Source organism: Sceloporus occidentalis, unplaced genomic scaffold, assembly GCF_023333645.1.
Source record: "Sceloporus occidentalis isolate IW3139 unplaced genomic scaffold, rSceOcc1.0.p SCAF_1, whole genome shotgun sequence".
In the NCBI taxonomy this organism is placed as follows: domain Eukaryota; kingdom Metazoa; phylum Chordata; class Lepidosauria; order Squamata; family Phrynosomatidae; genus Sceloporus; species Sceloporus occidentalis.
The window spans coordinates 265,250,257-265,266,269 of NW_028316981.1; the positions used below are offsets into that span (position 1 = coordinate 265,250,257).

General features: G+C 39.3%; 1 protein-coding gene across 1 annotated transcript in view; it reads right to left on the reverse strand.

The window, feature by feature from the left end:
• Positions 1-1,373: 1,373 nt before the first annotated feature.
• Positions 1,374-16,013, reverse strand: part of ARSK (arylsulfatase family member K) — a 31,959-nt gene continuing 17,319 nt past the window's right edge. The window contains exons 5-9 of the mRNA XM_089492984.1: positions 14,338-14,509; positions 12,395-12,616; positions 8,113-8,337; positions 4,026-4,298; positions 1,374-1,670 (exon numbers count right to left, since the gene is read on the reverse strand). Of these exons, the coding sequence (XP_089349110.1) occupies positions 1,606-1,670; positions 4,026-4,298; positions 8,113-8,337; positions 12,395-12,616; positions 14,338-14,509 (957 nt within the window). The 3' untranslated portion in view covers positions 1,374-1,605. The remainder of the gene's footprint in view (positions 1,671-4,025; positions 4,299-8,112; positions 8,338-12,394; positions 12,617-14,337; positions 14,510-16,013) is intronic.

Below are 16,013 nucleotides of genomic sequence, written 5' to 3' on the forward strand. Positions count from 1 at the left end.
CGATGATCTCCGTCTGAGCACTGACAGGGGAAGTGTGACCTTGCTGGTGCGTTTGGACATCTCAGCAGCTTTCGATACCATCGACCATGGTATTCTTCTGGAATGCCTGAGAGAGATGGGAATTGGATGCACTGCGCTCCAGTGGTTCCGATCCTACCTTTTGGGTAGATTCCAGATGGTGAAGCTGGGGGACACTTGCTCCTCTAAGAGGGAATTGACATCTGGTGTCCCTCAAGGAGCTATTCTGTCCCCTATGCTGTTCAACATTTACATGAAACCACTGGGAGAGATCATCCGGAGATATAGGGCAAGGTGTTATCAGGATGCTGATGACACACAAATATGGTTCTCTATGTCTCCGACTGACGCAGTGTCTAAGGACGGAATTTCTCCTCTAAATGTTTGCTTGAAGGCGGTAATGGGCTGGATGAGGGAAAACAAACTCAGACTGAATCCAGAGAAAACAGAAGTACTAGTGATAGGCCCCCAAGGTCCAAGGAAGGAAATTTGTCAACCCGTCCTTGACGGGGTCACACTTCCCCTGAAGGATGAAGTTCGCAGCCCAGGAGTCCTTCTGGATTCGTCCCTGCAGTTGACATCTCAAGTAAATGTGACGGCCAGACATGCTTGCTATCAACTTCGGTTGATACGCCGACTGCGACCCTACCTGGACCAAAGGGACCTTGAAACAGTAGTACACACACTGGTAACCTCTCGTCTAGACTTCTGTAATGCGCTCTACATGGGGCTACCCTTGTACCAAGTTCGGAAGCTCCAATTAGTACAAAATATGGCAGCCAGACTGGTCACCACCTCTTCAAGGTTTGACCATATAACATCTATATTGAAAGATCTTCACTGGCTCCCTATTAGCTTCTGGGCACAATACAAGGTGTTGGTTATGACCTATAAAGCCCTATATGGCTTGGGTCCGAGTTACTTACGGGACCGCCTCTCCCCATACAATCCGTCTCGCACCCTTAGAACACTGGGTAAGAATTTATTGGAAACTAAGAACCCCAAATATGCTTCCACTTCACAAAGAGCCTTTTCAATAAGGGCTCCGAGATTGTGGAATAGCCTTCCTGAGGACATCCATTTGGCGTCCTCATTGGAGATATTCAGGAAAGCAGTTAAAACTGAACTATTTCGCCAAGCATACCCAGATACGATGTAAAATAATGACTGACATGCCCCTTGAATGACATGCTGCTTTATTTCCCCATTGTATTGTATTGTATTGTATTGTATTGCTGTTTGTAATTAGTAGTTAACATGCTGGATTTTAATGTTAATAATTGAGTCGGAGAATTTTAACGTATACACTGTGATTTTATTTATTCTGTAACCCCACTTGGATCCAACTGGGAGAGGCGGGGAAACATAAATAAAATTATTATTATTATTATTATTATTATTATTATTATTATTATTATTATTATTCCAATCAAGGAAGCCATAGCCCCGAATTTGCAAGACCTGAGCAGCAGGGCAGTTGATGACTGGGGCTCTGGGGGGTCTCTCATTCATATGGTCACCATAAATCAAAGTTGACAGCAGGAAACAACAAAGAATGCAGAAGAACAAAGGCAAAGGTGTCCTTTCTCACATTCCTTCCTCTGAAAAATCACACCATTCCCATAGTGCTGGAAGAGCACTGCATGTGTCTCCTAAAATAGAGGGGAATATGGATCACACAAACTGTTAGGAACTCAAGCAAGCAGTTCATTTGACTTTAGCCTTAGCTGCCAGCCTCAACACTCATTAGGTTTATTACACCTAAGTACAGTGGTACCCCGGGATACGAATTGATCGCGTTACGAAATTTCCGGGGTACGAAAAAGTTAGATTGAAAAAAACTGTTCCGGGTTACGAAAGATTTTTCGGGTTACGAAATTCATTTTGGCGCGAAATTCAAATCCGAAGCGCGGCTAGCGGCTTTCCAGCGCTTACGGAAAGCCTTTTCGGGTTGCGAAATGTATCGGGTTACGAACGGCACCGCGGAACGAATTAATTTCGTAACCCGAGGTAGCACTGTAATTGTGCATAAATCTATATATTAAGAGGTAATATATTATTGTAGGTAGATTTCTTTATACATGGAAAGCCCTCCACAAGTAAACAGAAACTGTCATCTTACTTTGGATGGGTCCCTTTTGCTTGTAAAATGATATAGTATGTAGGACCAAGGTCAATCTTAAAGAGAATTATGACTCAAAATCAATATGAGCCCCATATTTCTTGGTTTAAAATTTTAGCTTAGTCTCTAGAGTTCTGATGTGAAGGGGAAAATTTCCTCACTACACTGGAGAGTGAATGGGAAGTGGGGGAACACATTATACTTTTTAAATTTTTCTACACTGTCTCTGCTTTAGCTGAAGTAAAAGAAAGAACTTATTGTAGTGTAATTATTTTATTGTAGAATGAAAGGATCTACAGTTGCCAGGGAGATTAACACTCTAAGGTAGAAATAATGTGCATGCAACTATATTTTGGATATTTAGCCCAACTGGAACATAATGGTGTTGACGCGTTAACTGCAGATGACATACATATGGTAAGTGTTCAGAGTATGCAACATGACAACTAAATAATATTTGAAAGGCTTGGGTAACATGGGAAAAGTAGGATTTTGAAAAGCCCTCTAAAAGGCCAGTAAAGAAAAGCAAGTGAAGCTACACTTGATACAATTCTACCCACAACCATTGTATTACCTTTCAGAGGGGTGATGGTTTAAAAACACATGTGATTTGCTATGTAGACCAATTCACCAACACATTTGGGATCAGCACACACAATAACTTGGTTGGATCTAGATTTTGTTCCCACCAATAAAAGGGGAAGGGAGGAAATTTCTCCAGCAAAAGCAGGGACTCTCCAGAATTGGAGGATGGGCTGATGACAAAACTTAGCAAAAAGGGGCCTCTTTCTTGCTTCTGCAAGTTGGGATTTTCTGCTGGATCAGAAACTTTCCAGGAAAAGAAAAGGCTTTCTCCCACATGGAAGGCTACGTTATGATCTAGTCTTGTATTATAGCAGCACACAACAAGTACATGCTCCCATCTCCCTTGTATTCAGTGTAATGTTACCTTGAACATGTGTGTTGTTCACAAAGCTGTACTACAAATACTGGCTTGGATTCAATCAGACTTATAGAAAAACTACTAATATCAATCAGTCCATTCTAAATACTACTAAGTCTGAATATAATATGTTGTGCTTTTTGATTGGCAGGAATAAATCTCTAAAGAATTTGAACTGTAGCTAATTTTAACTGTGTTTTTAAGGAAACCAACTTTACAAGTTATTGTTTCAAGCTGATCTTTCCTAAACCAGGCTTTCCTATGGGTGAGTCATCAGATTTTTTTTGGTTACAGGGCCCATTATCCCTAGATACCATGCCCAGTAGTAAGGAGATGAATTATTGTCCAGCCATCTCTGGGGACAATATTAGGAAAGGCTGCTTACCATTTAAGACAAGCCAATTTATGTGAATTGAACATAATTATAAATATGTGTAAGTAAAACATTCTGATCTCTTCTTCACTGCTATGCTGTAGGATAAAAACTAAAGGCTTGCTGAATTAAGCTTGTTCTTCTCACATCCAAGCAAGGTTGTTTATGCCATCATTCATGATAACCGTGTTGTACTAACAGTGTTTTTTTCATAACCAAGGTTGAAATCAGAAATTGAAACTGGTTTAGCAAATCCTGATTATGGTGGAACTGAATTAGTTACCATTTTACATTAGTATAACCCTTAATTGTAACTACTGTAATTGTAACCACCTACAACCTTGTCAAAGGGGGAAACCTTAATCTTTACCTTTTTAACCCTTAACTTCAGCTTTGAATGTATGTCAGGAAAAGTAGGGGAGGCTGGTGATAGGAAGTGTTTTCCCTATCTATAATTCTATTCCCAATAGGTGTAGCAGTAAGAGATAGTTTCTCTTCATTCCACACTGTCTATGATCAGAATCAGATTATTTGGAATATTCAATCATGACTTCCTGTAAACATTTCACCTGTGTTCGTTTCAATCCATCTCTCAATGGCCTGCTCATATTTTTGAGGGTCCTTTTTCCAGTCCTGATGCCACCTGAGATTAGCTATGGTATCAGAATAGTTTTGTCCTAAACTTTGTTTCCAGTTGATGAACTGTTGTTTGTTGTATTGTTCAACAGAGACAGAGACACTTGGATAGTCAATTATGGAGAAGAGTGTTTTGTTCAAAGACTGTGTGATTTCTGGAAACTTTGTTGCTATGTTCATTAGTTCATCTGGATCAGCAGAGAGATCTGCAACAAAGAAAGCAAGCCATTAGAAGAAATTAAATATACTGAGACTTAATTTTAGAAAACACACTGGAAAATCTCATACCACAGTCCACCTAAAATGGCCACCACTAGTTGTTGCCTGTGATTTTACATTAATAATTAAAAGTTCATTATATGTGAGAACTGGACTGACACAGATATTAGGGCCATTGAACAATTCATCTACTAATTCCAGTGTCAAGCTACAAGAGCTCACCCAAAATGTTTTTTATCTCTACCTGAGGCCAACAAGAAGTTTGATAAATCTTTTGTTGTGTTTACAGGTGCATGCTGGACTGGCAGTTAAATCTTAGGATGGGGATTGCCACAACTGAAGGCAGTAAGCCACTTTGGGGACCCACAGGAAAAAATGTGTGGCTCACAAACATCTGTCCAGAGAGGGGAATGGCTGCGACCTGTACCTGCTGTCTCCAGCATGTGCCACCTAAGGTGACTGACTCACCTTGTCTAATGGTAGAAGCTAGTATTGCATACTGGGATAGTCCCCCCCCCCAACTCTTGCACACCTCAATATCATGTTTGTAAAAACAAGAGAGAACCCCATGGCACCTTGACGTCTAAGAAACTGATTAGATTATAAGCTTTTGTGGACAGCAGCCCACCTGAGTTGCTGGTAAAATAAAACTCATTTTTATTCCTTTGTCTATAGCAGATTTCTATGTAACTGAGAAGACTAAAAGGGAAAACCAAATAGAATAGATCCCTGTGGTTTAAAGCATCACACTACAGCATAGTTTTTAAGGACCTAAAATATGAAAGGAAGCATCTTATCACGCTCCTGACTGATGCCAATTCTCAGATATAACACCTTCCCACAGTTAATATCTTCAGTGCATCACAGAATGGTTACATGTAGTAATCTACATTATTAAAACAACTACGTTGTAACAGAGATGTGTGTGGGTGTACAAAGATAAAGACATATTCATTGAAAGAAAAAAGACACAAACAAGACTTAAGCAGACAACCTCTGGCACGATAACTTATTGTTTAAGAGTGCTCCATTAAGAACTGGGAAAAATGAGTACACATTCTGATCTTGGTAGACTGTATTACCTTCTTTTACTAGCTTTACATGCACCACAGTTCATTTCTATACAGTTCCATACAACCATTTCATTTCCATATCATTCATTTCCTTAAATCAGTGCCATGCAACTAAATCAGTTCATTTCCATTAATCAGTTCCATACTACTAAAAATTTACATGATTTGTAACAATACTCTATACTTAAATTGCATATAACAGAATCATGTTTTCTAGGTTCTTTAAATCATTATTTCTAATGTAACGGTATGTTTATCACTGGACAAACCAATGCAACAGCAATGGGACTAGAACCTTATTCATCAAAGGTCTTTATCCGATAAAGGAACTCAGTAACTACTGATTCATTACTAGCAGAGTAAGTTTTTAAAAAAGAAGTAGCAGTGTGTCTCTTGCAGCATAAAAAGGAGGAAGGGAGGGGGAGGGAAAAAACGGAATGTAGCAGGGTCTTTAAGACTTACTGATTTTCATTTTAGCATGAACTTTTGTGGATATAAACTCATATGAAGAGGGCTTATATCCATGAAAGGTCATGCTAAAATAAAAGCCAGTTAGTCTTAACCCCACTTTCCTTTTTTGCCTCCCTTCCTCCTGTTTATGCTGTAAGAGACTAAGGCAGGGTACAGACTTCCCTTTGGGGCGGCCTGCACGCACCCCTTTACTGCAGGTATTGGGGCCAGGGCAGCCTCACCGGCAGCCCAGAGGCCCCAATCCGGTGCTTTTCGGGACCAGGGAGAAGCGGCAAAATGCTGCTTCTCCCTGGTCCCAAAAAGGGGTGTCCTTGGGGCTTCATGACCCAGGGCACCCCGGGAGCCACAGCCTCTCGGCCTCTTTCCCCCGGCATCGTTCCCACAGCCATTTTGTGGCTGCAGGAACGAGGTGAGCCCTCAGAAGGAGCTCCGTTTCAGAGCTCCTTTGCGCACCATGCCCAGGCTGCCCTAAGCAGCCTGGGATGGCGCGACGATGTAACACACACGCTGCGCCATTTGGATGCGGCATGTGTGTGACCTAATCATGGCGGCCCCCGTGTGGACGGGAAGCTGCCATGATTACGCCCCCGTCACGTGCTAGGGTTAGGCTGCATGTGGGCGGAACTCCCCGAGGCAACCCTAGCTTGTGATGAGGACGTCACATAAAGCCCGTCTGTACCGGGCCAAAGATAGCTACTTCTTTCAAAATTACTATTGATTATTATCATAGTTATGCTAACCCTGTGTCATATTTCTGACCTTGACCTGTTAAATCACACACAGATAACCAGTCACCTCAGAGAGAAGACATAGTTAAGTAGACAAATTCAATTCATGGTTTCTGGGTTTCAGGAAGCTGGGCTAAACAACTGCACCATTAGAAAGGCAACTGCCCTACTTGTTTTCCCTCTTAGCCAACATCTCAGGTATCCTTTCACTTTGGAGTTTTATGTCCCTTGCATACAACTACTACTACTTATTACTATGACTACTGCTACTAATACTATTGTATTGATTTATACCCCACTATTTCCCCAAAATTGGAATTCAATGTGGCTCACAATTTAAAAGAACAATACAATTAAAATATACAAAAACTGAGCATTAAAATAGAATTAAACTATTATAGTGTTAAAACAAATCACACAATAAAATAATAAAATTAATTTAGAAAGATAAAAATCTTTTAAAAACAGTTCAGTTAAAACAATGCCTCATAGCCTGTTGTTTAAAGACGTTTTAAAAACCTGTCTGAATAATGGTTTTAGCCTGCCAACAGAAGGACAAGGAGGGCTATTCTGTCTTTCCTGGGAAGTCTAGGGGTAGCCACCAAGAAGGCTCTCTCTCACGACCCTACCAAGCATGCTTCAGATGGTGGTGGGCCTGGGCCTGAGAGGAGGGTCTCTCCTGATGATTTCAGAGCCCAGGCCAGCTTATGCAGAGACAAAAGAGCTGTCAAATACTGACCTAAGTGATATACAACTGGCCCTTGGTATCCGTGGGGGATCCATTCTGGACATATACACTCAGATTCCAAAATCCATGGATGCTCAAGTTCTATTGTCCCCAATGGTGGCACCTGCACGCGGCCACAACATCATTGCACACAATGGAACTTAATGGCAGTGTGGCCGTGTGCAGTGCAATGGAGGCTGCCCGTAATGGTGGCATGGCTGTGTGCACGTACCACTACTAGGGACAATGTGGGCTTGCTCTCTACAGATGCTTGAATCCACAAACAGCAAGTCTTTGGATATTAAGGTCCAACTGTAGGTCATAAACTGTACGTTGAATCGTACTTGGAAACAAACTCCCAGTGAGTGGAGCTGTTTCAACAGGAGCGTTGTATGGTCTCTATAATCTGTCCAGTTAACAGTCTGGCTACAGTTTTTTGGACCAGCTGAAGGTTCCAAACAAGTTTCAAAGGCCTGATATTATGGGAAGAAGCATGCATAAAAATACTTTTTAATTCAAAAAGCATTTCTATTAACTTATATTGCTATGAAGGGCAATCCTGATATTTACAGAGCTTTCTAGAGAGGATGCAATTATTTGTCAATACTCTCCTATCATATTCCTTCTCTATCCTTTTAGTGAGCCTTATAGAGAGTAGCAAAACTGATGATGCAGTTGAAAAAACTCAAGTACATGTACAAGACAGGAGCTATGGACATATACTAAGACAATACAGTACTGTAAACTAACCACACTCTCTTTCTCAGATCAGGCCAAATTGTTGTTCAAATGCTAAACATACCAAACAACTGAGGAAATATTGAATGGCCATCTCCATAAGCTATATATTTCCATTTGTCAGTTCTTAACATATAAGTTGAAGAATTCACATCACAACCATGGTATTCGCTGAGAACCCAAACTGAACGTTCCTTTCTAGACGGGACTTCATCTTCTGTCTTCTCCAAAACCAATGGCATCAATGAAAAGCCACTGAGATTTTTGGGTATAGAGATTCCAGCAATATCTGAAAAAAAATGCCACAGTGATGTCATCTTGATAGAAAATGGATGAGTGAAAAGAGAAACAGAAGTATAAAAACCAATGAAGAAAGAAATTATGTCATTTCAAATATTACTCTCTCTTTTTTTGGTCATGTCCTTTTACTTTTATACTATCATTTTGGTCACCTTATCTTTGAAAACAGAAGAATGTAAATAAAGAACTTCTGGATCAGACTAAACCCCTATTCAGTTTAGATTTTATTCCTACAGTAACCAACTTGATGCCTATAGAAAGCCAAAAGAAGGAGGACAAGAGTGCAGTAGCACACTCTCCTGATTTATGCTTCCTAGCAACTGATAAACAGAGGTACTGGTACTATAGGGGAGTTATACCCATCATGACTATGTCAGGAGTCCATTGTATTGAACAGGCATTTCTCCCAGGTAAATTGGTACAGATTTACAACCTGTATTATAGCACTATTAAGGAAATTGCCCAGCAGAATTATTTTCATGAAGATGGGAAGCAATAAAATTATACTAGTACAACGTTATTTTGTTATTGTTGTGTGCCTTCAGGTTGTTTCTGACTCATGGAAAACCTGTGCTGAACCTATCACAGGTTTTCTTGGCAGATTTGTTCACAGGGGATTTTGTCTTTGCCTTTCTATGAGTCTGAGAGTGTGTGGTTTGCCGAATGGGTTTCCATGACTGAACAGGGATTCAAACCCTGCTTTTCAGAGTCTTTGTTCAACACTCAAACCACAATCAGACTTGCTCTCAGTGCTAGAAAAACTCTTTGTTATTGGTGATGTCTCTTGCCCGGTGGTTCTGAACTGGTACCAAGTGGAACACATGCAGTCTTCTCTGGAACCCAGGAACAAAGTAACTTCAACAGAGATTTTCACTCAAATGAGAGTTTATTGACTTTAGTTGCTATATACAAATTCACAACTACAGCTATATCCTTCTGTTTCAGAGTCCATGCTAGAAGGAAAAAAACCTGAAAATGACATCAGTCTTTGTTCTCTCAAAAGATCAACTTTCCCACCAAGTGGACACACCTTTTTCTCATGAAGTCACCATGCAACACAAGAGTATAACAACACCATATTATATTTTGTCTCAGCCATTTGTCCTTGAACACTTGTTCTTCCAGGCCTAGACTTCCTGGCCTTCAACAGGAACCATTTTAAACTTCAGTTACCCATTGACACATCTGAACATTTTCAATACAAATAGAAATATATTTTAACACTCAGCACATTATGCCAAGATAATATCATGGCATGTTACTATTGCAACAAATTTTAATAGCAACACCATGGGGAGACAAACCAATTTAAGAATCTAGGATCAGAAATGTATTGGAGGTAAGTGGAACTAAGTGCCTAAAATTTATCTCCAAGTAAAAAAACTGTTTAGGATTTGTTTGCAGGTCATAAAAGTAGTTGGTACTGTGATCACTTCAAGTTCTGAACAGGAAAGGCATTATGTAAATATGCAAGTAATGCTGTGGCTAAGAGCAAAAACAGATCCTGCTGGATCAGACCAAAACCTGTCCAGTCCAGCATTATGTTCACACAGTGACCAAACAAATCCCCATAGAAAGACCACAAATAAGGTATGTGCAAAATAAAAACAACTCCCACTCTTGATTCCTGCTACTGGTGTGAATATATATCCATCATGACTCTATCAAACAGACTGTTACTGAACTATTAAAACTATTTCAAACTCAATGCATAACCAGTTATACTATGGATGTGTGTGTGTGTGTGTGTGTGTGTGTGTGTGTGTGTGTGTGTGTGGTGTATGTTTGCCTTCAAGTTTTTTCTGATATATGGTGACCCTAAGGCGAACCTATCACAGAACTTTCTTGACAAGTTTCTTCAGAGGGAGTTGGAGAGAATATGATTTGCCCAAGGTCACTGAGTGGGTTTTCATGGCAGAGCAGATTCGAACCCTGCTTTAGAGTCACAGTCCAATAGTCAAACTACAATAGCTCTCTGATGGATTTCATATCATCATGTTATTTCTTTTCCTATTCAGTTCATACTTTATTGCAGGTATGTAGGCACAATCCTGATAGTCATTATCCCATGAAGCTAAGAAGCACTATCCTATGAAGATAATAGTCATTACTATTTCCATTTTCCACATATCAGGATAGAGAGTAGATTTTCCAAGATAATTCAAATTTTAGTTTGTGATTGAGTGAGATAGCCAAATCTTGGCTAACTGTGATGTGTATTAGTAGAAGTAACAAAACATATTCCACTAGCTGGAGTGTTGTTTGAAAATATGTATGAATTTCTCTGCCTTGTACCTCCTGTGAAAATTAGGAACACAACTACACAACCATTCTCTTATTTGTATGGTTATTATTTACATCAAGAACAAATACAAAAGGTTTTGTACTACTCCAAATGGAAGTTATCTGAAAAGCTTCATAGTGTGTAAAGTACAGCACTATATTATTAAGGCATGAATTCTTAAGATAAATATGGTATATACATGTAAAGCCATACATTGTGAAATACAGTGGTGAAGGACAGGGGCAAGGAAGATAATCCTGTTTAATATAGCCAACCATAATTGTTTCTTCATCCATCAGAACAGTTGAGAAAATAATATTAACCACTGATTTTGCTAATCACTGAAATGAAAAAAATATATATCTTGATTTATGTTTTTGTTTTAACATTCTGATTACAGGAAGGAGAAACCAGGAAAACATATGGAGAATGTGAGAAGAGGAAGGACAGTTATTTAAAAATATAAACTTCAGGAGGAAAGGATTCCCCCCCCCCCCCCAACACAGTTGGAACACAAAAGTCACCAACAAGAAAGGAGGAACTGTGGCTTGATTAAAATATGTGCAATATGACTCAACTGATTAGTAATTTTAAATTAAAGCCTCTAGTTAGAATGTCTGGTTTTATTTGAAAGGGCTGTTTTGCAGGAAACTTATAGCAGCAGAGAAAAACATTTCTGCCTTTTTCCCCCCAGATTGCTTCAGAAAGTGTTCCCATATTTAAAGAAATTTGCACTCTTCACCTTTCATAGTGACATGTCAAATACAATTAATTAAGCAGTATTATTATTATTATACTTTTTATATAGTGCTGTAGATTTATTTATTTATTGCCATGTCATCATGTTCACAGCATGATTAGTTCAAAACACACTGCAGAAATAATCCAGTTTGAGACTGCTTTAACTGTCCTGGGTCAGTACTTTTTTACAACTACATCTGGCTCATGCTTACCACAGTGAACCCATTGAATAACACTGGTCCATACAGGATCACCTAGAGGCCCAAGTACCAGATTCAGGGAGGGATCTTGAGGGGCAAAGGGAGTGACAAGAGACCAAAGGTTTGGAACTGCAGGGGCCAGCCTAGAAAGGGGATCCGTCAGAAAAGCAGCAGACAGAACAAATCACATTTCCCCCCCAAAATGACTGTTTTTGATGTGAACCTTGCAAACGAATATTTCTACTGGGATGGAGTGATTTACTACTTATATACTGTAATTTAATATTCAAGTCAGTGTGGTATATTGGCTTGAGCATTGGACTACAACTCTGGAACCAGGGTTTGAATCCCTGCTCAGCCATGGAAACAAATTTGTGCCAGTCATGCTCTCTTAGCCTTAGAGGAAAATAAAGATAAACCTCCTGTGAACAAAACTTGCCAGGAAAACTCCATGACAAGTTTGCCTTAGGATCACCATAAGTCAGAAACTACTCAGAGGCACACAACAACAATAGTGTAATAGCCTCCATAATTCATTATTAAGTTATAGGAGATAAAATTGACGTATTGGTGACCAAATATTAGTCAGACTACGGTGTTTAAAGCCTGTATACATTACTCCTCTTTGTGAGTGGAACCATACTGTACGTAATGGAATGGCATTTCAGCAAAGTGGCTGATAAAATAATGCCATAAACATACCAATCATATATTTTAACAATCAGCTATAATTTTGTTGTAGAATGAGCAGTCTAAAACAACACATTCACTATTTGAGTCATAATAATTCATTTTAACATCCCAGGGGAAATACTACTTACCAAGCATGGTAGGATAGATATCCACAAGAGACACCATATTGGATATGAGTTGTGGTTTAATGTTTGGCCCCATTAGAAGAAGAGGAACATGAGAACTTGCTTCATACATGCTCATTTTATAAAACTGTCTGTGTTCCATAGCAAGTTCACCATGATCTGCTGTGAATATGACATAAGTTCTGTGGAGTAATCTTGTTTCATTCAGAGCAGAAATAATCTCTCCTGTAAAAAATAAAAAGATGTGGGGAAGAACACCATCAAAGACATGTCTATATACTAGCACTAAAATAAGTATGAAACATCTATACATATGAAACATTTCTTAACAAGTGCCACTAAAGATAGTTCTTGCAACCTATAGAGAAAGCACTAGATCAATGAAGTCATGTACTCTGATCCCACTGACTCTCTACCTCACCCTATTGATTGATTGAATGATTGTTTTTAGATTTGTATATTGTATTTAGTGCTCTTGGTTTTATCTATTTTATGATGTGTTTTGTAATTGGTTTTAAACTCTATGTAAACCGCTTTGATCTTTTGGAAAAGCGGTATATAAATAAAATGTATTATTATTATATTATTATTATTAAGTCAGCTATGTACTCGATCATGCAAATAGCACTCCTGAAGTAGATGGGGTAATAAGACCATAAAGGTCACACAAAGAATTCTGAATAAGTTTCTTCCAGAGTGAATGTCACAAAGGACAAAGATGGCTTCCATCTCTCCAGAGGTTTGTATCCCAAGCACTCTGTTTTGCAAATGTGTGACAATACCTACAGCAACCCACTTTTTTAAAAAATCAACTTTATGGCTCCCATATATAAAACCTATAGAAGGTTCAAGGATGGGGGTGAGTCTCATTCACAAAAGTACAGAAGCTCAGTGACTGAGCCTGGAAAAGTCTGCACCACAGTAACCAGAATACCTCAACCAGTATAGCTAGTGGTCATGAAGACTAAAGGATCCTGGTAGTCCAGAAAGGTAATTTTTCTTTGTTCTGCCGAGAAAAAAGGATTTAATTTCTACATATATCTTAACATGGCAGTTCCCTTTTTTGTCACTGACACTACTGACATGCTTAAAATGTTGCATGTTTCATGTACAGAGACTGAACAGCTTCCATTAAATTTCTGAAGCCATTGCAGGTTTTTAAACAAGTTAGAATGACTAATCATGTGATATCTGAATTATTTGAATTTTCTGCATGTATTCAGATTTGAACTCAGTCGGCAAAGTGACAAACATAGAAATCAGGAATGGGGAACCTATGGCCTTTTAGATGTTCTACAACTAGCACTGTGACCATTAGCCATGTTATCTTGGGCTGATATGACCTGGTAATCCACCATATCTGCTGGACCACAAATTTTCCATCCATAGTCTAAATCAGAGGAGGGGAAACTGCAGAGGAATGCATTAGACTTTCAGGAAAACTTGAAGGGCATCCCCCACTGCACCTGCTTTCATACAAAAAAAAAAATGGGGTTTTTTGCTCCCAAATATCCTCTAGGAAAGATGGGGGTGGGTGTTTTGGAGCTTTCCTCAGTCCCTAAAGGGCATTTTGGGGCAACTTTGTTTTGTTTTTTAAAAAATGTTTGCAAAACTTCATTTTGACCCCTGGGAGTTCAAGAGTTGTGGTGGCTCCAAACATGGTGGAAATACTATCTAGAGATCATTTTGGAGCAAAAACATATTTTAAAAAACTGGAACCTGGGAGGCCACATACAGCCTATGGGTCACACTTCACTGACCCCTAGTTTAAATAAATACAGGTTCAAATGACCTCCATCATGTAACACCTTGAGCTGCTTTCCAAAAATATTCTCTTCAAGCTGCAATTCTAAGACATCATATTGTCAGGATCAAAGCATCAATTCAGCTAGGACATGTTTTCATTGACAGTATTAATAAGAGAATTAGACCAGGAAATCACCAACCAAGCATAGCATCAGTTTCTGCACACATGGCATAATAATGTGCTCGGATATCTCGGATTTCTTGTTCGGTAAATGTCCCAGTGCAGTTCTTGGTGTAGGAGGAATAGTAATCTACTGGGTGCATCTCTGAAAATGGAGACCATTTTGGAATCTTGATGGCTTCATATATCACCTGGTAACAAGGCAGAACTATGTTATTTTGGCAAAATATAATTCACAAGGATTTACAGCAGCTTTCAAGTAGGCCTTTGGTGGGTTCTCTAATGTGCGTGTGTTGAATGAATAAGTGGTGGTTTCTCTTTGGTAGACTGGTGACTTGACTGTAAAGAAAAGTCTGGAAGGATTTCAAATTATCTGCCGCAAAGACACAGATTGGACCCATCTCAAAATGGCACAGCTATCAATGCTTTCTCTAAAAATGAACTGATACATGTTGTTGTGTGCCTTCAAGTCAGTTTTGACTTACTGAGACCCTAAGGTGAACCTATCATGGGGTTTTCTTGACAAGATTTGTTCAGAGAGGGTTTGTCTTTGCCTTCCTCGAAGTCTGAGAGAGTGTGACCTGCCCAAGGTCTCCCAGTGGGTTTCCATGGCCAAATGGGGACTTGAACTTTGGTCTCCAGAGCTGTAGTTCAACACTCAATCAGTACACCAAAATTTAGTCAAATATTATTCTCAAAATGATATTACTACTATTTGTATATATATCCATGGCCACTGACGTTTTCTGGGGAAGTCCTCCTCTGTGTAGCACCATTTGGAAAATACAACATTGGAGATGTCTTGGAGGGTCTTTTCTGCTATACCATTCGAGTTGTGGAATTCCTCTCCTCTTAGAAACGTGTTCAGCACCAATTTTGGCCTCATTTAGGCACCACATTAAAATTTGGATTTCCTCCATACCTTTTGGTAATCAGGGATCGTGGCCTGATTAGGTAATAGAGTGTTGACATAGTATTATCTGTGCCATTTTAAACTGTTTTAAACTCCTCAAATTTGTTTTCAGAATATCTGAAATTGTTTTCAAATCATTCTTTTGCTGTCTTCACCCCACTCTGAGATTTTCTGATATAAGGTGGGAAACAAATATTTTTAATGAAAATAAATAAATAAACAAATAGACAAAAAATAAAATATCTACATTGCACCATTAATACACATATCACTTTACAGACGAAATACAGTCAAATTCTGGGATTTGTAGTTTAGTGAGGTCCAAGAGCTCTTGGGCTGGGAATTCTAATTGCCCTTCCCTAAAATGCAAATCCCAGGATTCCATAGGATGTTGCCAAAAGTGGAATATAGTGCTATAACAGTGGTGTAGAGTAGAGAGTGGCACATCTCTCTGTCCTGAAATGTTTCTAAACTGTAAATTGACAGAGGATTGACAAGAGTGAAATGAAGGAAGGGTAAACAGGGAGAACATATATGAATTTAGTTCAATTACACATACGTAGGCTAAATTACAGAACAGGAAAAGGACAAGGGGTCGTGCCAAAAGCTTCAAGGAAAAGGTGGGGTTGGTTTTTTTAAAAGAAGGGTACCCAAAATCATTGACAATGGAATTCAATATCAGCCCATAGAGTTCCCCACTCACAGCCACCCCTAGCAGGGTTCCATGCTACAATGCTGCATGCCCTTTGAGGGATTAGGCATTCCTCCTCCACCTATTATAT